Raw genomic sequence first — 25,650 nt, forward strand, 5'->3', positions numbered from 1 at the left:
CAAGATTAAGTCTGAATGCTATTTTTAAAAATGCTGTAGCACCTTTGGGCTGCAGAAATATATCATGGAAATGGTAATTCTTTACTGCTGCAGTTTTGCAGGGTGGTATCTTTGGCATGGTTTATTCTCTCCTGCTATCAGGCTGCCCTCAGTTTACAAAATAACAAAAAAGATGCTTTCTTTTTTGGATTCTGCCCTACACCTGCTCTAATTCAATGTGCAGCTGGCACATCAGGCTGGTTGCATTAGGTGAGACCTTTTTGGAAAGCCACTCACTTGTACACCTTATTTATATTTCATCCAGCATTAAGTTTGTGTTAACAAGGTAATTAGATTAGTAAGTTTCATTCTATTCATGCTTTCTATATTGATTTTTAAATATCAGTGACTTTTTTTCTTTGTAATCGTTGAAATGCACTAAAGTCTATTTCATTGTTACTTCCTAGAAAGCTACTTTTCCATTCTTTTAGGTGATTATCTTGGTATGAGAAGTTTCCAATCCTGCAGGCTTAGAATTGAGTTTTAAAGCAATGGAATGTGAAGAATTTTTTTTCCCTGGATCTAAAACTGCTGTAAGGGTATAAATTTTTATTAATTTCTGTAATAATCATATGTGTAGATTAGGTCCAACATACTGGTTTTATGAATTCACAGGATGTCTTGAAAAGGAATCCATCAAGCAGACTGTGAAGCTGTGGAGCTACATCCAGCATTAGCAGACATCCTTCATTCCACAAGCTATTAATTTCTTTAATCTAAGCTATTCAATCCAAGCTATTAATTTCTCTATGGTTTCACCACATGATGTTCTGCCTCACTGGGAGTGTTCAAAAAATGTGTGGATGTGGCACTTCTGGATGACTTAGTGATAAAACATGGTGATGGTGCCGAGTTGGTGGCTGGACTTGATGGTCTTAGAGGTCTTTTCCATCCAGAATGACTCTATGATTCTGTGATAAGTAGTAGATAAAATACATGAGTATATTAAATGAAATTAATTCCATGAGTATATTAATTCCATGATTAATTTCATGAGTATATTAAAGGAGATTAATTCCTTTAAGGGAATGTTGTGTAACCATGTCTATCCCTTCAGTGCTTCACCTGATTTCTTTTCTATTCCCAAAGACTGCTAAATTCCCTTAAAGGTAACATTAATTGTCCAAGCGATCATTATTTTTTGCCATTAAAACTTACTGGTTTTCCTAGGTTCAGAAAGCAAGAATCATTACTTCTATGTAGAAATTGGCATTGTATATGAAAAAATTAGAAGTGTGAAGGATATTTTTCAACCCGTGCTTGTGTATTTAGCACCCTCTTGGAAGGTTTTGGAGTTGATGCACTATTTCTGCTGACATGGTTCTTGCTTCCAAAGCCAGAGAGGCTGGTAGCAGAGTTGATGTGGTTTTGCCTGGGCAGGGAGGAGACAGAAAAGCCTCCTGTCCCTTTTGCCACAGAGCAGTTGGCAGGATCCCAGAGCCAGGAGAGGGCTGGTGTGCCCGTGCTGGGAGCAGGGGCAGGAGCCAGCACAGACACCTCTGCTGCCCGGGGAGGTGGATGTTCCTCCTGCAGCAGCAGAACCCTTTGTGGATGCTTCAGCTGAGATGTTCTGAACACTGGCCTCAGTATTTGCAGTTAAAATGTGTAGCCTGCTGAACAGTGGCAGCTAATCCAGAGGCAGCTGCATGTTTGGAGGGATTAGAAAGGAGACTTAAGAGTGACTTACATAGCCACAGTGCTGTTTAGAGCTTAGCTGAATTCCACAGAAATTAGGGAAATGGTTGAGTTCAGTTCTCCTGTTTTGATGGGGAAAGTATAAAAAGTCCAATATCAGCCTTTGTTCCTAGATTTCTGACAGAGCTACTTAAAAAGACTTTGCACAGAAATAAGTAAGAGTCAACTTCAAATGAAGATTTCAGAAAATTGTAGAAGAGTGTTTTGTGGAATTCCTTCAAGTACTTCATCCAATTATAAAAGTACTGGTCATAAGAGTCAGTTGCAGGCTTCAAATACCTACAGAAAGCTGGAAGGTATTCCCAGCTGATCTGGGATTTTAGATAAGCTTATCTCTGGGGGGAGGGAGAGGTGTACTAAGGAGTTTGAGTCAAGAGGAAAATAGGTTATTCCCATCCCTGTGTTTTTGTGCATTTCCCCTATTCATCTGACTGTCAGTTTATTAAATGTTAATCATCTTCTGAAGGATAAAAATCAGCATGCTTTTTTCTTGAATCTTTGACCTTTTAAACATTCAGTGGTTTTGATTCAGGATATATTCATTAGCCCTTCTCTGTCCAAATTAGATTGAAAATGCAGCAAACTAATTAGAGAATAGATCAATAATGTCAGAATTTCATTCAACTACCATGCATTATAAAATACTGATTTATCTAAATTACTGTGGGTGTTGGGTTTCTGCAAGATGCAGAGAGTGAGAACAGGATTGCTTATGAAAATTACTAAGAGAAGAACAGCTACAAAATCTCCAATTTTTTGTCTTTTAGTTTTATCTTACATTATTTGTGGAGGCTAAAATCTGGGAAGGGTTTAGAATTATGAGATGGTAAGTAATAGAGAAATGAAATACTAGAATAGTGAAACATTTTCTGTTTCCTGCAAACATTACATCTTTCAAGATGAGGCCCTTCAGGAATGGATTTTCCTATGGTTTTTGAGAGATTAGGGATTCCAATGCAGGAAAATGATGGATAATTTTAAAAAGAAAAGGTAATTTTGAATTTGGAGTTGGATTTACCATGCCAGGAGTAAGCATCGTTACCTGTGAGCTTCTCTGAGCTGCTGGACAAGCTGTTCAATCTGCTGTGGTGTACTATCCCTCATCTGCAGAATAGGAATAAGAATGATCCCTTCTCTTGCTCTCTTTTCTGTGTCTTTTTGCTTGTCTAAAGGATCTCCTAAACTGTGCCTTGCTGAGCAGGCATTTACTGACTAACCCAGCAGGAAATCACTCTGAATTCCTGGGTGCCACCATGTATAAATAATAACCTTGCCCTCTCTGGTGATGCTCAGCTTGGAGTTACATTCAACAGAATACATGAGGATGCCAAGACCTCCAGGATATGCAGGGTTAGCTAATTATCCTGCTCTAAATAAAACCCAAGTACTAATTACTGGGATGTGCAACTAATAATGAGGGTTTCTGGTTGGAGTGAACAGAAATGTGTGTGTCCCTGGGTGATTTTACTAGTCATGCATACAGTTTACAAGTGACAATCTTTAGGCTGTAGATGTAAGTAAGAGTCTGCTGAATTCCATCTGACAGGTTTTTTGGAATGGCAGTGCCATTTTTTTAACTTCAGGGTATATCCATGTAACTGTGCTGGCTCCAGTGCAATAATATGGTTGCAAGAGGAGGTGGGGTGTGGCTACCAAAAGTCTGGTTTCCTTTTGTTGATGTGTTAAGAATGAAAACAAAACCTAGGGTCCTAGGAGGATGACCTTTTAGGATGGTTTTTGAAATCTAGATGGCTCAGCTGTTAAGCTTCCCTTCTCTCAGCCTCATGAAATCAGAGGTTAAAATTCAGTAAATTCTGGGGCCCAAAACTGGAATCTCAAAGTACAGACATCTGATTGCACAAATTCTTCAATGCCCCAAGTGCTACCTAAGGCTGGCATAGCATCCGATGGACCCTACTGGATTCCTGCCCAGACCAGGAGGAAGAATGATTTTCCTGGACGTGCTCTAGGCTGTTTTATCCCCTTTGCTGTTGATCAGTTTTGAGCTTGGGGCCCTCCTTCAGCAGACCTCTCTTGGAGTGACTGGTGGCTATTCCTGCATTTTGAATATCAGTAATAACCATTGTTATCAATAAGAGGTAAAGCAGATTTTCTTTATTATGCAGCACTTGTTACATCAACTTGCAGTCTCCCACTGAAACCTTAAGGAGACATGATACTACTGTATTGACTGCTTTGTTTTCAGAATATCCTTGTGATTTAGGTGTGTTTTTTCTTGTGGCTGAACTGCATTTCTGTGGAAATAAACTAGTTTGGGAAGTGCTTGCACATGCTTGGTCTCGGGTTTTGCTGTGTCAGGAGTGAATGGTCAGCTGCAAACTCTGTCAACCAATTTCCATGTCAGTGAACTAACATCATTGTGTGTTTGCAGGGTCAGGCTGTTGCTCAGCTCTGTTCAACCATCCCCAATGTTACTGTTTTTGGAACAGCTTCATCTTTCAAACATGAAGCAATCAAAAACTCAGTAACTCACCTGTTTGACAGGAATGCAGACTATGTTCAAGAAGTAAAAAGGTAATCTTGTGTTTTCCTGAGTCAGGTCTGTATAGTATATGGCAAAATACTATGAAAGGCACCAGGCTGATCATATTTATGGGAAGATACTCCATTAGTGGATTTGGGAGCTGTAGTTTATTCCAGTTATTCCATCTGTCCACTAGGGACAGGATAGCAAGCATCTCCCTATGTCTTGATAAGCAACATGAAATTTTTCAATCCCTGTCCCTGTTTGGACATCTCTTGTGGCAAAGTAAATTAAGTGAAAGAAACTAAAGGTCTTAACAGATGGATGTAATTTGCCTTCATTTGCATATGTACTGGCTCACTGTAATGCAGCAAATAAGATTTTTTTTTTCAGTGGATTTGTAAGGTATCCAGGTTTTGGAGTTCTCTGGTGTGCTTTTATCTGCCTGGGTTTTTATCCTCTGCCAGGGATTGATATCAGAGCAAATGATGTCTGCTTTAATTTCAGATCCTTAGATTTTGTTTGTTTGCATTCAGATTAAAATCAGCCTGTTGCCTTTTGAAGTCATCATGTGTGTTTCTGTTTATGTGCTTTCAAACACTTTGTTTTTCAGTTTGTCTAACTGTTGATACTGGTGTTGGTGGAGGTGGCAGAACTTCTCTCTGGGCTGTTAGCACTACAGGCTGGTATTGCAGGAGAAATCAGGGTGGGTACAAGAGATAAAAAAACATGGGTGTAACAAGCTAGTTTGTGCTTCTTTCCTTGCACAGCAATGTTTAATATCAGCTCAGTGAATAGTCCTGATTGCAAGGCAGAACTGGCACCCTGTAGAATGTGCCAGTACTCTGATTTGTTACTCAGACCCTTCCGTTTTCCCTTTGCATTGAAAAGATTTTTAATAAACCTACAGCAGTAATTCTGAGAATGATGTTTTGACAAGTTGTCTCTTGGCAGCAGCAGTGAGGGGAATGGTGTGGTTGTTTGGTTTGATGGATATTAGCTGTGTACTGTGTTCTGCTTAAAGTGTTCATTTGTTACAAGTCTGTCAGCAGAAAAGGATGGAGCTGTGATGGAGAAAGGACAGTGGTAGGAATCTGCTTCATTGCAGGTCACTGGGGCATTCATCAGGGAGAAAACTCAAAAAACAGAACAAAACCAAAGCAACCACCAGTGACTACAAGCAAATGAGAAAAAAAATCCCCCGAAAATCTGTAAGAGAGGTTATGAATGTGGAAATGTTTATAGGGGATGAGGAATCAGTTCAACCAGGGAAGCCACCAAAAGCAGTTTCATTGTAAAATTCTTGTTCCTGTACAGTGGAGGCTCATCCAGTGGCCTGAATAGAAGCAATTTCTTGCCCCAAATGTGGCAGTAGTACCAAGGAGTGAAGTTTCCTGGTTTTGCTGCTGTTTGTAACCAATGGATGTCTGGGTCTCACCTTTGTTTTGTGAGGAAGCAGAAGATGCATTACAAGCCATAAATCTTCTCCTCTCCCCTAAATCAGGATATTCAGTGTACTTTTTTTTCTTCCTCAGCATCATATTGACATTGCATTGACAGAGCTGTTTGAAAGTTATAAATATTCAAACTGTTTATTAAAACAGCACAAAATGGCCTAATTGTAACCCTTGTGCTAGATCTCTAGCTCTTGGTGACTTCTCTTGATGCTTGACTTAAGTCTTAGCTGATATCTAGTTGATAAAGTATCTGAAGAAGAAGACTCTGTAAATAACTTTACAAATAATTCTGTCTGAAAATAAAATAAGAAGATCTGTTTCCTTACAAATTCAGAAAAATAATATTAGATGTGACTAAGAAAAATATCCTTTTACTCTATATTATTCACGAAACAAGCATTCTCTAATATTCGTATTCAATCAAAAAAGAACTTTTTATCTGTTGCTGGTCTTTTGATAATATAATTTTACTGAAAGCCCTGAAAAAGGAGAAACAAGATGGTTTGCCCCTCTGTAATGCCTAAGAGGCGTGGCTTGATTAGCCTGAAAAACTTGCATTGTGCCACTGAATGAGTCGGAAATATATTTTGATGAGGGTAAAGTTTTCACATGGTCAAAGTCTCAGCCTTAAGAGTCCTTTCTAAAGTACCTAGAAAATGTTAGTATTTTGTTACCAACCAGCCTGACCAGCCAGCCCTGTGTATATTACTGAAAAGTAAGAGATTTTTATTTGTTTTAGAATTTCAGCAGATGGAGTAGATATTGTTTTGGACTGTCTTTGTGGAGAAAATACTGGCAAAGGCCTCAGTCTTCTCAAACCCCTTGGGACTTACATTTTATATGGTGAGTGGGAAAAAGCAGGTACACATTTCAAAAGTAAAGCTTTCCAGAGCTTAAAAGTATCCATGCCCCTTCTTCCAGAGCTGGAGATTGACATGCTATGCTTGCTCAGTTTGATAATTTCCAATCAAGAGTTTTAGTAAAGCTGACCATGAACTAAATTTTTGATAAATAAATAATACAAAAAAAAATTTAGAAAAGTAAATCCAAAATTGAAAGTGAACCTACATTACAGATTGTTAAACATAATTGGGTGATACAGGAGAAGGATGGGGGAAAGTTTGGATCTCTCATTCTGGGAATCATTGTGTGGCCAAGGAAATTGCAATGTAGTTTTTGTGAGAGAAAAGCTTTAAGGACAATTTCAGAAAGGATGCTCTTGGTTTTGACATGACTTTGATGAATCCAACCCAGGCTTCTGTTCACAAATTTCCACTCCTGTTTGTGGACTGCTCCTCACATGAGCAGACACATCTCCCCTGCTGCTGTGCCAGGCTGCCCTGCTGTGTGGGGAAGCTCCTGTTGGAGGGCACAGCTGAAGGGTTTGCTGCATTTATGGGATATCCAACAGAACCTAACCTGTCTCTGACAATTTGATTGATTGTCAGTGTCATCTTGGAGTTCCTGTAAGCCTGGAGGGCTTGGTTGCATTGGCCTCTTTGTTATTTTTTATTCTCAAAGTATTTCTACTAATCTCTTTTAAATCTGGGCATGTTTTTTTCTTAAATATGAATCATAGAGATTATTTTCCATGTACTAAATGGTCTGCTGTTGCTTGTAATTATAGGTTGTGTGTGAATGTGTTCATCTTTTACAGGTTCATCTAACATGGTTACTGGGGAGACAAAAAGCTTCTTCAGTTTTGCAAAATCAGTAAGTGTTTCTGTGACGATGCTCTTTCCTCTGACTTTGATCTTTTCTGTAGCATTTTCATCTTCATAATTTTCATTTGTCTCTGCTGAGTTGTTACTTCTGATGTTGTGGTTTTGTGCCATGTTTTCTTCTGACAGCACAGCTGGACCAGAATTGGATCTGCGTGCATTTCACACTGCCATTGAAATTGTCTGTAGGACATAGATTCCTTACACAGCTGAGTTTAGACTGCATTATTTATTTACTTGTGGCAAAATATCACATCTGTGGATATGATTAACTGTACCCTGAAGGTTCCTTGTATCTGAAAACAGTCAGGACCATGCAGTGAATTAAAGGACATATATCTCTTAAATGTGTCCAGTCATTTCCAGCTGTTCAGAATTTTGTTTCATACAGAAAAACATTTTCCAGTTCTCCATGTTCAAGTGACATCAAAGAGATGATGATGTGGCATTTGCTCCTAATTGATGATGTCAATAAATTCAAAGTTCAAATGTTTTTTTTTTTTTCCTTCAGCTTACTACAACAGAAATCTTTGCAGAAATCCTAGAGATCAAAAATAAGACAAATAAGTCACAGAAACTGCCAGTAAGAAATAAGTTAACCAAGAGTGAAGGTGATTCCTTCATACAGGAAAAACATAGGGAAAAGTCTTTTCTGAACATCTGTCCTATGATCTTTTTGCCAGAATCTCATTTACAGCTTCCAGCAACACCCCCTTCCCAGGAGGAATTGGCTTCAAAAGTGTAGCTGAAAACAAGATAAGTCAGAGACTGTAGCAAGGAGCTGTTCTTTGCCTCCTACATTGTCTCAATGGTTGTAGTGGAAGGATCCTTGTTATTGTCACACACTTGTGACCAAAAAATAATCTTTGCTATGCAGCTTTTTACTGGTAATGTAAGAATATCCAGGTGCATATAATGTGTAGGGTGGGTTGGCCCAATTAAATAAATTTCAACTGAAGTCTTTTTTAGATAGTATTGGTATTTACTGATGGAATAAATATTAATAAATTGAATTAATAAAAAAATAAAAATTTTGAATACAACTATAGTTTCTTTATGTAATTGTGCTGCAAAACTAACTCATCAAAATTGTATGAAAATTCTAATTAAAAATTTACCCATTCAAATGAAATTTGCAGGGAAGTGGCATCTCTCACTCTCAGTGATGCTCTTGAGCTAAATGAAATAAAATCCTTTCATCAGATACTATGAGGTATGCTCGAGTGTCATAAACATAATAATGGATGTACAGCAGCTGACAGGCAGTGCCTGGTTCCCTTGGCTTTGAGCAGTCATGGCTGGGAGCTGCCAGTGAACATCTGGGCACTCCAGTGGCTGGCTGGAGACAGCAGGAGAGCAGAGGGTGGTAGGAAAGCCAAACTCCTTAACTGCCACACCCTCTTAAAAACCCAGATGTGTACACCATCCTTCTCACACCTTGACCTCCTCCAACACAAGTTTGTGTTTTATTTCTGCTTGTCAGTCAGCTGCACACTTTCTTTCCTCATCCTTAAATCAAATCCTCGCTGCTTCTCTTGGCTGTTGCTTCAGGCCTGGCAGAGGAGTAATTCATCACATCCGTACACACAGCTTGCTTGTGAACTTTCCTGTACATTTCTTGAAGAATGTTTTTCTAACCATGCTGTTGTGTATTGATTTCCAGTGGTGGCAGGTTGAGAAAGTAAATCCTATCAAGCTGTATGAGGAGAACAAAGTCATTGCTGGATTTTCCCTGTTGAATCTACTTTTCAAACAGAATCGAGGTGGCCTGATCAAGGGTGTGATGGACAAACTCCTAAATCTATATAACAGTAAGAAGATCAAGCCTGTGGTTGATTCATTATGGGCTTTGGAAGAGGTAGGAGTCCTCATTTTGAAATTCCTGAAAAATATGTACTTTTAGAGGTAAAATCATATTTAAACATGTTTTCTAGTTATTATTGTGTTCTGCTTTTTAGTTTGTGCCTGAGTTGTCTCTAGAGCCTCTGCTATTTGTAAAATCCAAGATCCAGAGTTATCCACATATTTTTCTTCTAAGTATATATTTATTGAAAATGCTAATAATAAATGTGTTTTTTCAGTATTAGATAACTTTCTTTTTCCTAAGTGCATGAAACACTAACTAACTAACAAATTCAGAGTGAAATGCAAACAATGGAATTGAAAACAAGTTAGATTTTTTCCCTCAGAATGCATTTTAATACACAAGCTTTAGTTTCAGTGCCACAGTTGTGCTAGCAAGCCTTGGAAGTTTGCAGGTTTTCTGGCAGTTATTGAAAACGTGTCCAAGACAAAGAAATCAGAACTCCCTTTAAATGTAAGTTGCAGTTGTGGACTGTGGATTTCTTGTGCTTATTTTTTTAATTCCTTTAATTCCTCAGCTCTCCTTAAAGACATGCAAAGAAACTAAACTGCTCACATCCTGGGCAGTTACAAACCCCTTGTTCAAAGTGCTGTTTGAGACATTTTTAGTTAAGATGCTGGTGAAGGAAGATAAGTATTTTTGGAGGTGTGAACAGGCATTACCATATGAAGAAACAACACAATTATAGAGCACCACCAGATTAATGCTCATGGTTTATGTGTCTGGGAAGTGCACTGAGCCTGGCACATCGCTCAGGATGTGTGTCTGTGACAGCTCTGCTGAGTGGGGTTGTGTCTGTAGTGTTTATTTCTTGTTCAGAGGTGCTGCAACAAAATCCTGTTTGTGTTTGAACACAGTAGGTGGTGTTACCATGAGGGAATAGTAACCAGCACCAGGCTCAGTCCATGAGTAGTGCAGTATTTTATTAAGATTGTGGCTGGCCTGTGAGCTGTTTTCTGAGCCCAGCGTGTCCTGTGCTGTCCCTGCAAGTGCCCAGTGCATCTCAAGGTGCCACTTCATGTGGCAGAGGTGCAAAGGGTCCAGCCCCTGTGGGCTCCTCTGTAGTAACAACTTCCCCAGGATCCCCCTTCTTTCCCTCTGAAAGGTCTGCCTGAGGCCACAGTGTCACCAGCAGCACCCAGGGACACCTGGGGCTGTCCCAGCTGGGGACACCAAGGCTTGGCGTCCCCCTGCTCCAGGAATAGCAGATATTGTGATAAATAGCAGCTGCTCAGGCAAGACAAAATCCTCTGCTACTGCCTGAAAGGGAGAGCCCTTTGCAGAGAAGTATGGACTAGAAGTGGGATCAGATTTATGGTTTTGATGTATCTTTTTGAATTTAATTATTAATTAAGGTTATGAAGGAGCTTAAAAATTTAAGTGCACAGGTCTCTAGACAAGCATTATGCAATTTCTTTGTTCATGTAAAATACATACTTTTCATGTACTGGTAAGAGAAGGATAATTAAAATAGTAACAATAGCTTAAACAATACTTGATTGAGGACATGCCATAACATGAAAAATTACACATGGCAAGCAGGTCTCAATAGTCAACATAATGGGAATTTGCTGGGAGACTTCTGTTTGATAACATTTCATCTAACATTTGGCAGTAGCATGCACCATCCCCACCAGTAGATTGTGATATGTGTAAATACATCTGTTGTAAAGCACAGTCTAGAAAACTCCAGCTCATTTGTCACACCTGCTGGCTTTCCATGAGCTGTCTGAGAATTGGCAGAGGAGTATCTGGCTGTACCTTAAGGGATATGGTAGTGCAAGAGTTGTTTATTTGATTGCAAAGTATTACTGAAATATTACTCATCCAGGGCATTATCATTTTTGGAGTGTATTTTGTGGGCATGAAAGTAACGTGGGGCTGACTCTCAAATTTATATGATACACAGAGAATGTGTCATAGCTGAGGAGTAAATGGAACTACACTGAAGAAAGGTTGGTGCATATCTGTTCTGTTTTGGTAGGTTTTTATTTTTAATTCCAGAGCTTGAACATCTCCTTTCAGAGGTGGACATCTGATTGTTTTTCAGTTCCTGTTGGGTAAGCTTGGTGAGCTCCAAATGTCCACTTTCATTTGACCTCTCCCAGTAGACTTTATTAGAGACTAAGCCAATACATGACCAGCTTTTACCAGGTTTCCTAAGAAAACTTCCTGACCCATAAGAGCATTGAGAATGTGCATTAACTAGAGAGTGGCAGACAGTTGGACTCCCTACATGGCATTTGAAAATGAATGGCTGATTAGTTTTCTGTGAAGGAATATTGCTTTTTCCAGAACCTCATGGGGGAATTCATGTGTCCTCTGTTTAGCATTTCTACCCTAGAAATTATCTTGAATGCAGTCAGACACATTCAAAATGAAAATATTGTAAGGAAAGTTCTCAAAGGAGCCTTCACCATGGGACACCTTTCCCAATGCTTTATTTTAAATACCTGAATGTATCATCACATACATAATAGGTTTGATCTCTGTATGAAAGGCATATCCCCAGCACATCCCTTCAGCTCGCTTTATTCACTCTGCATCTCCATTTGTTTTCATGTATTCCTTAGTGAAAATGTCAATTCACAAGTTAATGCAGGCTTCTCTGAAGCCAACATGGAAGATACCTGGTTTTGTTTCAAAGCTGCATTACAGTACAAATGCTGCTCTTTTCAGTCCTGTATCAGTTTCCATCCACGTATCAGAGCAGAGGACAATGAGTTATATCCACAGTGGTGTTCCCCTTTGCTGCTCAAGGCTGGTTTCCTTGCATGATGACCCCAAAACTGAGGGCTTTATGTTCCAGTGCATGTCAGAACAGCCAGAGACAGGCTTTGTGTCAGTTTTCATGGGTCTTCATGAAGTGTAAAAGAAATACTTCATTCTTCTAAAAGCCTGGTATTGTTCCTTGAACAGCATTTAGTTCTTAATAATTTCTGCAGGAGCACACGGTTTGAATTTTAAAGAATATACTGATGAGAGAATACTGTAATGGCAGTGAGATTCTCCATTTTACAGTGTTTCAAGTGGCAGTAATACAGAACTTAGAGAAAGTTATTAGATTCCCATTTGCCTATTATGCAGTCTGTATTAATGCTGTCCAGTTGATTGTCAAATTATTTTATAGCGTGAACTGCTTAGAAATTGCTAGATGGACTTAGTTTGATACTGTTCCTGTTGAACCATGAAGGTTTGCCTCAGTGTCCATGAGATCATTCTAATTAGGATATAAACCCTTCAAGTGTCCTCCTTTCTCTGCTTTAGGGCTGCATCCAAAGGCCACGAAGTCTGTGGAAGGATTCCTTTGTTTTAGGATAAGCATTGCCCTGCCTCTTCAGTGCAGGCTGCTTAAATAAATTTGCCAACTGACTGAAAAGAGGAACTTTAGAAGTGACTCAGTTTTCTTTAGTGCATCAGATTACTGCTCACACAAGGGAGCTCTGGATCCAGACTCTTGACTGCTGCTTTGGAGCAAAACTATTTGTATTGCTGTGTTAGCTGCTGCTGTTTGTTTGGGAAGGGTAATTTTAATCTCAAACTTAGATCCATAAATCCCAGTAAAGCCCAGTCTTGTCTCAAGTAGGCAATTAGAACCACTTTATTGTGGAAAAATAAGAAGGATTTAACTAAAAGAGACAGTAACAGAACCCACAGATAATTTAAAATGGAAATACAACTTGGGGATTGCTCATCATGAGATGAATGAAGTCATACAATAAATTAGCTGCTGGTGAGATATCTTGCTGCTTTGCAACTATTTGTTTATGCATTCAAGTGTTTAAAAGATGGGATGATTTGTAGTGGCACATGCTTAAAATGCTGCTCTGTAGCAAAAAGCTGATTGTCTGATAGGATTACATTTCATTGCAAATAGCAGAGTTTAAAACAGAATTTGTATTCAGTGAATATTTTTTGATCTTTTTAGTTGTTTCTTGGTTAGTGCCTATTTACCACTCGTCTTCATTCTGATTAACTTGTACTGTGCATTTATGCATTAGCATTCTCCTGAGGGTCTGTGAGTATTTGGCTTTACATAGTAATCAATTAGTAAGCAGGATGAAAACTGACAGTTCTCAGAAAAACCTAGTGTGTTGAATAAAAACATGCATGTTGCACTTTTCTATTAAAAGTCTCTGGTTTTCATCTCTTTATAGTTGCAAAAGAAGATTTATGTTCAAGGTATATTGACACAGAAGTTAAATATGCCTTCTTCGGTGATTCACAGCAGCCAAAGTTAGCATTGAGCATGTGTAAAACAAACCTCACAAATTCTTGCACAGGAGCTGCCAGTCATGGTCAAAGTCATCAAAATATCTGGGGTACCTTTCCCTTTACCTGAACCTGCTTCTTTCAAAAGGGACTCTCAGCAGTCAGAAAGTTTTCAGACTTGGGCATTTTGATCCATGTGGGTGACGAGTGAGATTATGGAAAAACATCCTGACTGCAGGTCTGTGCCATGTACCAGAGGATTCATTACATTCCTCTCTCTCAAAGCATTTAATGCAGTGCCCTGCTATGGGCCAGGAATGGTATCAAAGGCTCCTGCTGCCTTAGGGTCAGTAAGAGTGGTGAGATACTGAAACCTCTGCGAGAGAGTTGTTACTTACTCTTGGAAAGTAAGAGATGTGACAGTTTGCTAAGAGATGTCACCACTGTCACTGGTTTGTAGTGATAATGCAATAATGCCTTTAGCAGCACCTCACTTAGTGAATAGTCATGCAAAAGCCATAGCCCAGGCCCAAGAATACACCATGGCACTCAGCTGTGATCAAAATCAGTGGAATTGAGGCACTAAATATTGCAGATCATGATATGACTATCTGAGAGCTCTAGTGACTGTGCCTTGTGGTCAGTGCAGAGATTATTTTTAACTGGAAAGAGCCCTGCACCTTAATTTAGTTTGTAATGAACACTGCACTGGGTCACTGGGGTTTTTTTGGGTGTATAATTATGAGAGATCTTCCTGTAAGGTTTGTAATATTTTTCCTTTGTGTGCAAATAACACTGATAGATAATGCAGAGAACAGATACATGTGAGAACAGCAACATATGAGAAAATGTGCATTTTAAAGGAATTACTGTATCAGTATGTCTAGCTGTAGATATAGTTATTATCTAAGTGAGATTTCCTGCTCTTGAGGCCAGAGCTTTTATCCGGTAATTTGCTAAGGAACCCAAGCTGTGTTTAAGAACCTGAAGCTAAAGGAATGCAGTGCAACTGATCACATTACAGTGATATTATAGAGAACCTGCTGATACAAAAATTTCCTGTAAAAGGCACATTTCGTCATAGGCTGCTGTTATCACACTCTTTGGTCTCTGCATTAGCTATCAGTGTTCTTAGCAGGCAAAGAATAGGTACCCTACTTTAACATTACAGCTTTATTGAGTTACAATCCAATACAGAATTTATGGCATGTTTTGGGGAGGGCAGAGCAATCACAATATGTCTGGTTTTAGCAGTGCTCCCTGGCTTCAAAGGATTCAGGTACTGTAAACCTGTGTTTTTCCAGTGAACTCATCCTCTCCTATAAATTACCATCTCAATTCAGGCTGTTAAATATCAGCAATATCATTATTTGAGAGCTGGGAGATGGGAAATCTCAAACTCATGATAGCAGAATAATAACAGTGGACCCCCTAAAGGAGAGATTTTAATTTCATCAAAATTATTTATGCATTCATGTGATCTTGGCTTCAGGGCAAAAAGCCTGTCATGTATCACTGCAGTGAGACCCACAGAAAATTGGCCCATTAGTTACTTTTAATGTAGAAAGAGGGCAATCTCATAATACCAGATTGGGCTGGTATCTTGTTAGGAATACTAAAAACCATCCCAGGTCTACTTTTTTTTTTTTTAATAGTTACAATGTCATAATAATGTGTGCAGGTTTTTTTTTTGTCTTTCCTCCTTGATGAGAACATTCTCCAGCAGAACAAATTATGCCTTTTTTGAAGTCAAGGACTTCTACAGTGTTTATTCTTCAGGGTATACAAAATAATAGAGTACCAGAATAAAAGTGGAAGTAAGTTTTTAATCAAAGTAATAACCCACTCTGAAATACAGAAAAGATTATTTTTTTCATAAGTATAGAACAATTTACTTTGCAGTGATATGGTGTCTAAAGAGGGAACTGCAGCTCATTCTGTGAAACCTCCACGAGCTTGTCAGTGTGTCTGTGCTGTGATTGCTCCCCCAGCACCACAGAGCAGACTCTGCTTGTTTTGAGTATTTCTTTGACAGAATTTCTTTGCAGTTGTTCATGAACAGCTTTCCTTATGGACAGGTGTTAACTCTGCAGATATCCTGTCCTCTGATACTGCCTTGAACTCTCTTTGTTCTTCCTGTGTGAGGATTCTGTTCCTCTGACTGGATGAAATAAATACTTGTAGTTCAAAGTAAATTTAAATGCTTTATCTGTTCATCACCACTGCTTCCTTGTATACACACAGGTCTAACACAAGCTTAATACAAGCTTTGTGCAGATATCAAAGCACACAGAAATGCAAGGATCTGTGTCTTGCTGATGTAACAGGTTTGGAAATGAAGATGTGGGGAAAACAGACTGAGAAACAAAACTTGAATAATTCAGGGCAGCTTGATTATGTTCACAAGCAAATTATACAGAGGCCAAATACCTTTCAAAGATATTTGAAAAAAAGACCATATCTTTCAAATGTAGGGAGTCTCAGATTCATGGAAAGGTTTGGGATGAATGAGACCTTAAATCCCACCCAGTGCCACCCTTGCCATGGCAGGGACCCCTTCCCCTGTCCCAGGCTGCTCCAGCCCCAGTGTCCAGCCTGGCCTTGGGCACTGCCAGGGATCCAGGGGCAGCCACAGCTGCTCTGGGCACCTGGGCCAGGGCTGCCCACCCTGCCAGGGAACAATTCCTCATTCCCAACATCCCACCCAGCCCTGCCCTCTGGCACTGGGAGCCATTCCATGTCTCCTGGCACTGCAGCCCTTGTCCCCAGACCCTCTCCAGCTCTCCTGGAGCCCCTTTAAGCACTGGAAGAGGCTCTGAGGTCTCCCTGGAGCCTCCTCTTCTCTAGGCTAAGGGGAAAGCTATTCCACCTGAATTTTACCTTGCTAACATGAAATATAATGAACACAAGTTGTAAAAGAATGAAAACTGAGCCATGAGTAAGGTGATCTTTAACTTAGGATTGGCAAAGATTTTTTCCCAAGATGCATATCTGAAATAAATATTAATTAAAACTCCAAATTATTTTGTTGCTGTATGCTTAGATGAATGAAATATACCTTGAAAGCACTGGAGATTAATTAGGTATTGCAATTTTTTTTCCCTCTAAAACATTTTGTATACCTGACTCTGGGATCTTTACTGCTCTTGGGTGAATTATTAAGTTCCTACAAAGTGCCTATAAAATTTAATTTGCTTTTCTTGTGCATTTAATTCTGTTTAACAGGACTTCATGTTACTTTATAATTCTTCTACCCTTCCTACCACTATTAGGAAGCAATGGCATAACCCAGTGGTCTTCTTAGATTCACACACTGTTGATGGCAATGGTTATGATGTTATTAAAAGCCTGGGATAGAAACAAGACAAGACTTTAATATAAACATGGTGGCTCCGTACTAAGGCCTCAGATACGTGACATTAACTGTGATTACCACAAAATCTGATTGGGTAATGAGCTGTTTTAGGAAACTCAGACTTGTTAAGTATGTAAGCAAAAGTCAGTTCTTTTCAATTGCTATATATTCTTCATAAACGCAGTATGCAGTTCAAGCAACATGAAAGGAATTTAATTAGACCAGTAATTTATTTCTTCTCTATGCCTTCTAGTATTTTTTTTTACAGCCTCTGAAGTTTAGCTTGTTTTATCTGGCCTGCCAGTTAAATACCTGTATTTAAACAACAACCTAGAGTCTTCAGAATGTTCCTTTATGCACAGTGAGAAAATCTGTGCTATAATAGCCATTTAGTAGATGAATGACAAAAGAGATGGTGGATGTCATTACCTGCCTGGTGCCATGCAGCACAGTAGTGGAAAGATCATGGATCAGCCTGAAAATCTCTAATTGCCAGTTCTGCCTCTCCCTGCCATAGCCCTGGGCTGTGCCTCAGCATCTCCAGGAGCCCTTTGTGACTGAGTGCCTTAATGGGGGCTCTGATGCACAGAGGAGTGAGTTCTCCCTAAGGTCAGTGAGCTCTTTCCTTCCAGGAATGGTATTTTCTTGTTTTGGAATGAAGTGGCAAACACAAAAATGTGTTTTGGCAGTATTTCTGATGAGCATTGATCCTGGGCTCAGATTCTCTGTTGCAGAGGTTAGAAGCTGACCAGCCTGAGACTGAACTTCTCCATTAACATAAATACAGCCTGCAGCTACAGCTCTTTCCTGAGCTACTTAGTAAGCTCTCTGCTGAGAATTAATTCGTTATGGAGACACACGGGCAGAAAATACTTGGTGGAAGGCATGAGCCACTAGAGTTGAAAGTGCAGTGGTGAGTCATGGTTGTGTTTCTGGGGCAGGCCAGGCTGTCACTTCTGTTTGCCCCTGTGTGCCACAACAGATGCTGCAGCTGCAGGGAAAAGGGAATAACAAGTAGATTTGGTTCCTGATGGATAATGCAAAGGCAGGGGGAAATAGGCAGGAAAATAATGTAGGAAGCATTGATGGATTCCTCTGAAGAAAAAGTGTGCACTATTAAAGATAGTCACATGCTTCCAGTTAATTAAATTAGCAACAGGAGACTATATGGGGAGAGCTGCTTTGCCATTTATTAGAAAAATAAGGATAAAGCTGTTATATTAAGCAAGGTGCTGATTAATTACTGTGAAGAAGCAGTATTTTACAGGAGTAGTCTGCCTTCTGAAATATATTAGCTGGCTTCTAAGTAATAAATTGGCACACATTCCTTATGTATGGAGCTGGTCTGGTGATGCTGCTCCCCTGCAAGGAAATAAACAGAGACCTGGTTAAGGAAAGCTTTACTGTGGGCATCAGTGACACCAACACATGTGCATAGCCCCAGAAGATAGAGTGTATGTCTTCTGTCTTTATTTTGTATATCTGGCTTTAACACAGTTGCTTTACACTTCATTTTTGCTGTCTGTGTCATGAAATGTAAGCACTTCTCAAGAGACAGGAAAAGAGAGTGTCATGGGATCATTTCCCTGTCCAAAAACAATTTCTACACTCTTCCTGAAGCATCAGAGAACAAAAGCTACTTGCTTTTATACCTTGTGATTCAAGTGTGCTTCAATCCATGCCTTTTTATTTCTACCTGATAATGCAAGGAAATATCTGCCTATCTTCTTCCAGTCTTGCATGTGGATGAGATAAATGCCAATACATTATTGCACCCACCAGCAGAAATAGTTTTAAATTAATTCGAAGAGAAAGTTTCCTGTGTCTCCTGCTCCACGGAACTGGTAGTACCACTGATTGGCAAGGAATTCTTCAGGGCTGGAACAATGAGTGTTTTCTGTCACTCAGACATAATCACTGGATGCTGTGAGTGAGACTGGCTAAAAACAGCAGGTACTCGAGGGAAAATATTAGAAACAAAGTTTTCAAAGCCACATTTAGATGCTCTTTCCCTGTTGTGCTGGGCTCTGCTGGTGTGTGTAGTTTCAGCCACAGAGCCTGCGAACAGAAGCTTGGATTTCCCTTTGTCAAAGCATCATGCTTCTTTCTTAGTTAGTTGGATGGTTTGGGAGGAAAGCTCTTGGTCATTCAAGGTAGGCTGGCAGGGAGTGCTAATGTGAGAAATTCAGCTTTTCTCTAGGGGCAGCATGAACCAGAAATCTGAGGTTTGTGTTAACAATTCCTCCTGGTTGTTTACATTCTCTGAGAAACTTCTTTTAGTCTGCATTCAAATTAAAGAAAGACCTATTTTCACAGATGCTAAGGATTAAAAAAAAAAAGAGAGAGAGAAAAATAATAAAGTCTACTTGGTGATGTTGAGAGAGTTGACATATACGTCTGTATATGTCTGGCACAACAGAAAATACAAATAATTTGGATTCCTCCTGCCTTTGAAAAATTTCCTTTTTCAGACTGATGCTTTTGGATTAGGTTTTAGCCTCTTGATTTGGGAAAAAAACGAAAACAAACAAACAAACAAAAAACAACAACAACAAAAAAAAAACAGACTAATTTTTTTGTTTTGTTTTCCTGGCTGTAATCTGTGAGTCTCTTACTTCATTAATCAACGAATGCCTGGAAATCCACTTAAGAAGTCACTGAAAAGAATCAAAAGAGAAGTGGGAGATAAGAATAATGAAAATGTCTGTATATATACTTAAATCTGATGGGTCCATTTTTGTCTAAATGATTCTGCATAGGCAGCATCATCTCTGAGGCCATTTCTGTTGTCTGCCAGGGAGCAGAAAGCTTTACAGAGCAGAAGGAAAAGGGCAGCAGCTTTCATACCTGCTGCATGACTGTGGTGACAAACAGCAGTGGAGGCTGTGCCTTGAGCATTTCTGCTGTGAATTCTGGCTCACATCTTTCTGCTTTGGGGAATATTGGGTGCTTGGCCTATAGAGAACATTGACATAAGCTTTTAGCTGCAGTAGAAGGAGGTTTAGATGTTAATAGATACTGAACTCTGGTACAGTAAATTAAATTAAATGGGCCTTTTCTTGGTTTTAGAAATGCCTTTCTAAGGCATTCTAGTTCATTTCCTGGGGTTAACTTCTGGGTGTATCTATGTAACAGTGGCCAAAGAAAAAGTAAATTATTAGTTCCATCAGAAAAAACAGTTCTGTCTCTCAGCGACTGATCATATTGATGACTAGTTTTGGCAGGCTGGTAGGAATTTTGGAAATCTCTTGATCAGTAGCACAAAATTATTCTCCATGGTTGTTTTAATTTATTTTTTTCTTTGGTACTAGTGGTCTGATTAGGTTACTAAATTGCCTTTATTGCAAAGAAAACATAGGTTTTGTGTTCTATTTCACACAACTTTGATAAGATAAAAAAAAAGGCAATAAAAATCAAAATTATCAAAATAACACTTCCGTTTAGTGCATAGCAATTGTTAATCAAGATAATTGTTCTCACCTAATGATAATGGCTCATATATTCTTTTCGGTCATTTTAAACACAGATGAATTTTGAAAGCAAAATTACTCTTGGGCATAAAGAAATCTCTTAGCATAATGTAATCTAAATTTAATGTGATAATTGAGAGTTCTATGTGGTATTGCAGCTTAGTAATAGTATTATTGCTGATTACAGATAATGATTTAAATTTACACCAAGACAGAGAAGCAGATACACTGTCGATGCTAAAAGACTCCTAAATATATATTAACCTGTTGGGAATGATTGAACCCAAAGGTATTTTGTCAGGGAAAAACTCTGTGTTTTGAGCACTGACTTTGAGAAAACAATGCTAAAAGGAAGCAATGCAATTTATTCAAATGAGCACTGATTTTCCAGAGTTTTGATTGTACAAAAAATGACAGTTTGAGTGTCAAAGCTCAGGTGGTGTTACAGTGCACACATCTGAAAATGTTAGACCTGTAAGAAATGAAGCCTCACACATCACAGGCAGCTCCAAACCTTTGTTTAATTAATTCAGTTTAGTAGAATAAAGATTGTGCAAAAGTGAATTCCTGACCACCACCAAATAGCCACAACCTTGAGAAGAACCTGAGGGCTTTTTCTGTTATATGCTGTGATTATATCCTGGGTAAAATAACAGAAAGATCCTGAACTCTCCTGAGCAAGAAGGGCATAACTTTTGAGTTCTTTAGCAGAAGTAACACAATCCTGTATCTTTCCCTTCAATCTGAACAAAACACCCAGCATAATTCCTAGAGTTCCTGCAGTTAAACCTGCCTTAGCCTCCAGCTAGCAAAATATATGTTAAAAATGTGAGGTTCTGCCTATTTCCCTGCATTGCTGTGGTCATGCACAAGCCTTTGGGGGTTGGGGTGCTTCTACAGGTGCAAATTCCACAGAATTGGATGAGAAGCTGCCTGGGCTGCAGCAGGGATGTTCTGTCACACAGACACTTGTGCTTCAGCTCCCTGCTGCCAATTCTTGCAGTCTGGGCTGGGTCAGGAGCATGGAGTGCTGAGCTGAATCAGTGCTCACACACCAGCATTAAACTTGTTGTAAATGAAATCAATTTTATAGCAGTCACACTGGTACAATGCTAATGGGAGGTTAAGGTCTTTAATACTGGCTTAGAATGAGACATTTTTTAACAGTGCCAGGAGAAATATTAAGTAATAAAGCAAATAAGACTGCAATGTATATTGTAAAACTGCCAACCAGCAAACAAGATAAATGCAAATACCTTTTATCTTGCCTGGATGAATTATTTAAATCTTGTTGTAAAGTGATGTAGCTCCAACTGAGGATAAGCATGAATCATTCTGTCTATCATAACAGCTGTATTACAGTTTAATATAACAGAGGGTTCTGGTTTTGTTTAGTTTTAATGAAGCTACAGAGCGGCAGCCAATGGTAAGATCTGACTTGGAAAACTTTTTGAATTATCAAAAAATACTGTGATAACTTACAAAGAATTAGGTTTGCAATCCTCATGGCACTACTTTCTGGAACAAAAAAAATGACACAAGGAAAGCAAAAGAGAAGTATTTTCTTATTTGTATAATTAGGGACCTTTGGTATTTACCTTGATGAGTTTCAAGAATTTACATAATTAGTTTACTGATTTGGGATGGATTTTACTGAAGATAATCCATTGTTACAAAATAAAATGGAGATAGTTTACAAAGTCACAACATTAATGTGTTCTGCTAATCTGATCCCAGTAGGTGGATTTTTACATGAAGCTTCTCAGACTTTAGAAATTAGAGTGTCAAGACTTTTTACTGATTACCATCTGGAAGACTGAATGTTTATTGTATTTTGTAATCATTAAGTTTAGTTTCCATGGTGTTGGAATACTGATTATGGAATAAAGCACAATTTCTGCTCCTTAGTAGTAATAAAGGAAGATTTAGAGTTCTTTGGAATAAGTAGAATTTTCTCATTGTTTTATTAATGATTTTAATATCCCATATTGTGAAATAAGTAGCTCAAAATAGAACTTAAGGACAAGTCTGAGGAATATGTAATTTAAGGTCTTTGGGTGAAAAATATTTGGGTCACTTGAATCATTTAGAAAGTAAGATGCAAGGTTACAGGGGCTGAAGCCATGCTGGTCACAGGTTTTGTGCCTGATTTTCAAAAAAATTCACCTGCTATTTGGGAAAAGTGCAGGACAAGAACATGTTTTCTTGTTTCACATAGAAGAAAGTAAGATAAGTTAAAGGGAGAAAAAAGGAAAATTACTCTCATGCAGGTTGTGATGCTGAAGTGTGGCTTCAAAAGTTTGATGAGAAATGCAAAAAAAATTACTGGTGCTGGTAAGAGATGGAAAAACCTCTGACAGACTGTAGAAATGAGTTTTGTGTGAAGATCCAGTTATTGGATAGTGGTTCTAGTGAATCAGAGAACTGGAACAAGCCTGACAGACAAACCAGGTGGAACTAATGCAAACCATCAGCATGGAGTGCTGGTAAAATAATAGGAGATACAAAAGAACATTGCTTTTGTAAAGTTTTGCATCTTCTGGAAGGAAAGAAAATCCTCTCTAGTGAAGTACACACAATGAAATACCTTCTCTATAGAAAATTAACTCTTGTTGTGAATAGACAGAAATTTGAGTAAACAGATGCTGATGAAAGCTTGGGAAGCAGCAAGAAAGTAATCACCCGTTGAGTTCTGGTTTTGGTGTATCCAGAAGGGGCTTGGAAGGGCTTTTGTCTAAACATAAAATTAAAAAGAAATACCTTTTTTACACCATAGTAGCAAGGAATTGATAAAACAAATTATTTTATGCTTACAGACACAAGCCCAAAGGGCATGTGTGGATCTGCATCACAAGGAATTCAGAACCTCAGGGTTTCCTCCACTCCACTGTGCTTCTGGGAGGACAAGGACTGCTGGTTTGAGGGAGACAATAAAAGAAGCAGCACATGGAAGAGGCACTCGAGTTCTGTGGCATTCCTTACATGATTTGACCCCAATACTGGAAGTTGTAATAACCTGAACACTAAAGCAGGCATGTGCTGGCACACAGCAATATTCCTGTGGAGCTCCAGAAAGGCTGGAGGATTTTCACTTGTGTGGAGAGGGCTCTGCTGGATTCCCACACACAGGTAACCAGGCAGCATTGCTGCTGCAAGGCTGCAGAGAGCTGCAGCACTGCCCTTCCACAGTCCAGGCACTGTAATTCAAAAGCAAAACAGCACCACAAAAACAGAGTGCTTAGGATCAGGTCTGCATGTTTTGGGAGTGGAGGAGCAGGAGACTTTAATGACACTCATAACTACTGGAGCTGAGGGCAAGACAACAAATAAGATCATCTTCTGGGCTGGTGCAGTTTTTCTCCAGATGATTTTTGAAGAGATCACAGGGCACCATTGCTGAGGGAAGAGTTTAAAAACTGATGGCATGAAGCTTGATAGTCAATAATAGCATAAGATGTCTTTTTTTTTTTTTAACTGTATAGTGATGAATTTAATAAAGTTTATTTCCTGCCATAATTTGTTATAGCAGATTGTAATGGAATACAGGAATGCAGCAAACTGAGCATCATGTATTAATTCAATTCAGTAACAGAGTACAGAGGGTCTTTTTTCTCTGTGGCTGCCAAAATTCATTTGCAGTTAAAGGAATTTTCCTCTCCATAAAGCTGTTGCTGCAGACCAGCAACTCTGAGTACCCCAAGCTTCAGGGGTGTCTGGGGTGTCCCTGTGTGCACACCTGGCTGCAATTTACTACAAGATGCATTCATGCCAGAAAGGTACCATGAAGGGGACCAGTTCTGAACTCCTCTACTTGTGGCTCTGATATGCTCAAAACCATTCTCCTAGCATTGGGACCATGCTTTTGTAATTTCTATCATCAGTTCCAAAAGTTCTGCCAGTCCCTGGGAGCCAGTGGCTCACAGGAATAAAGTAGTAGTTCTGGCTTTGTTGCTGCTCTAAAAGAAATACGAGTGGAGGACCCTAAAGCTTCATCCTGACTCATGATGTGTCTTCTCTCAAGCTCAAATGTGTTCCAAGGATTTCATCACCAAATTTCTACCCCACAGAAACAACTTTGTATTCTGAAAGGAATAAGGTTAACAATTTTCTATAGTGATGCAGGAAAAATACTACTTGGTTCGAGATTATCTTAATATTAAGTGTTGCTGAGGAAAGTGCCAGTGTAAATCAAACTGAGTGTCCATTCTGGCTCTGTGCAGGTTCTGAGATAATGCACAGTCACACAGAAATTCTATAGCACTTTGCTGCAACCAAAAGTTTGTCTTTAGCTGTCAGTGCTGAATGCCCCTGAGCTGTCCTAACCTCCTGGAATTCCCCGTGTTGGTGGATCAAATTTCAGGCTCTTCTCCTTTATCATGCAGAAAAGCTCCCACCAAACTGATAATCTAGGCACTGCTCTTTAGTACTTCTAAATATTTAATTTGCTGTTGATTCTGCCCTTTTTTTCTGCTTTATCCCTGTTGACTCAGTAAGTAAAGGCTGGCAAGATTTGGCTCAGTTATTCTGTAATTACAAGGCTTTGAATCCCTTTTTCTTTGAATTTTACAAGGCAAAACAAATACTCATTGACGTCAGCAGGAGCTTGTAGGAATAAGGAAGGAGTGAAAACAGCACAGTTCTGCAGCTGTAACTCTCCATCCAGAAGATGTATCACTTAATAGGTGTCTCCAGCAGCCAAGGGAGGACTCTCAGTTTGCCTGTAGCATCAGTTTTTATTCCTTTGACATTTTTCTCATCTTGGGCCTGGTTTTAGTCTTGCTGCCATGGCAACATACAGAGAGGCTAAAAGGTACTCCAGAGAAAAGGTCTCTCCTCGCTGACAGGCAGCAGAAGGGAACAGAGGCCATTGCTGCTGTTTGCAACTGCAAATAGCAGTGAGGGATGAAAGAGATACAGAAAGTATTTTCTGTTTGCACGTGTGCTGGCAAAACCATTTCTGCAAAAGTTCAGTGTGACAGAGCATAAGCAGTGGTGTTGGATAAAATCATTTCTGCTTTCAGATGGCTTCAAGCAGGACAGGACACGACATGATGTGACGTGACATGGAAACAGACTTCATGATCCAAGTTTTTCCTGTAGGAATACTACTTTAACTAGCTCAAAATCATTGCTAGTGATACTAAATTTTTACATTTTCATTGTATCCATGTTTTCTCCATGCCCATGTAGGCGTTCATGAAAATTGGGCCCCAATACCCTGAGTTTGATGTGTCTTCTTACATATGCTCAGTGCTCAATTTCTGCATCTTAAGAGCTGGCTGAATTCACCACAGGCAGGAATAGAGCCTATTCAAAATCCTGTAAATATTATGCTGCTTTTCCATCTGCCAC

At 39.2% G+C, this 25,650-nt stretch overlaps 1 protein-coding gene across 1 annotated transcript in view; it reads left to right on the forward strand.

Moving 5' to 3' along the window:
- VAT1L (vesicle amine transport 1 like) overlaps positions 1 to 25,650 on the forward strand; it is a 55,128-nt gene that overhangs the window by 16,594 nt on the left and 12,884 nt on the right. Inside the window, exons 4-7 of the mRNA XM_021540960.4 lie at positions 4,127 to 4,269; positions 6,416 to 6,519; positions 7,334 to 7,389; positions 9,061 to 9,255. Coding sequence (XP_021396635.1) covers positions 4,127 to 4,269; positions 6,416 to 6,519; positions 7,334 to 7,389; positions 9,061 to 9,255 — 498 coding nt within the window. The remainder of the gene's footprint in view (positions 1 to 4,126; positions 4,270 to 6,415; positions 6,520 to 7,333; positions 7,390 to 9,060; positions 9,256 to 25,650) is intronic.

Source organism: Lonchura striata, chromosome 11 (genome assembly GCF_050655825.1).
Source record: "Lonchura striata isolate lonStrDom1 chromosome 11, ASM5065582v1, whole genome shotgun sequence".
Classification (NCBI taxonomy): domain Eukaryota; kingdom Metazoa; phylum Chordata; class Aves; order Passeriformes; family Estrildidae; genus Lonchura; species Lonchura striata.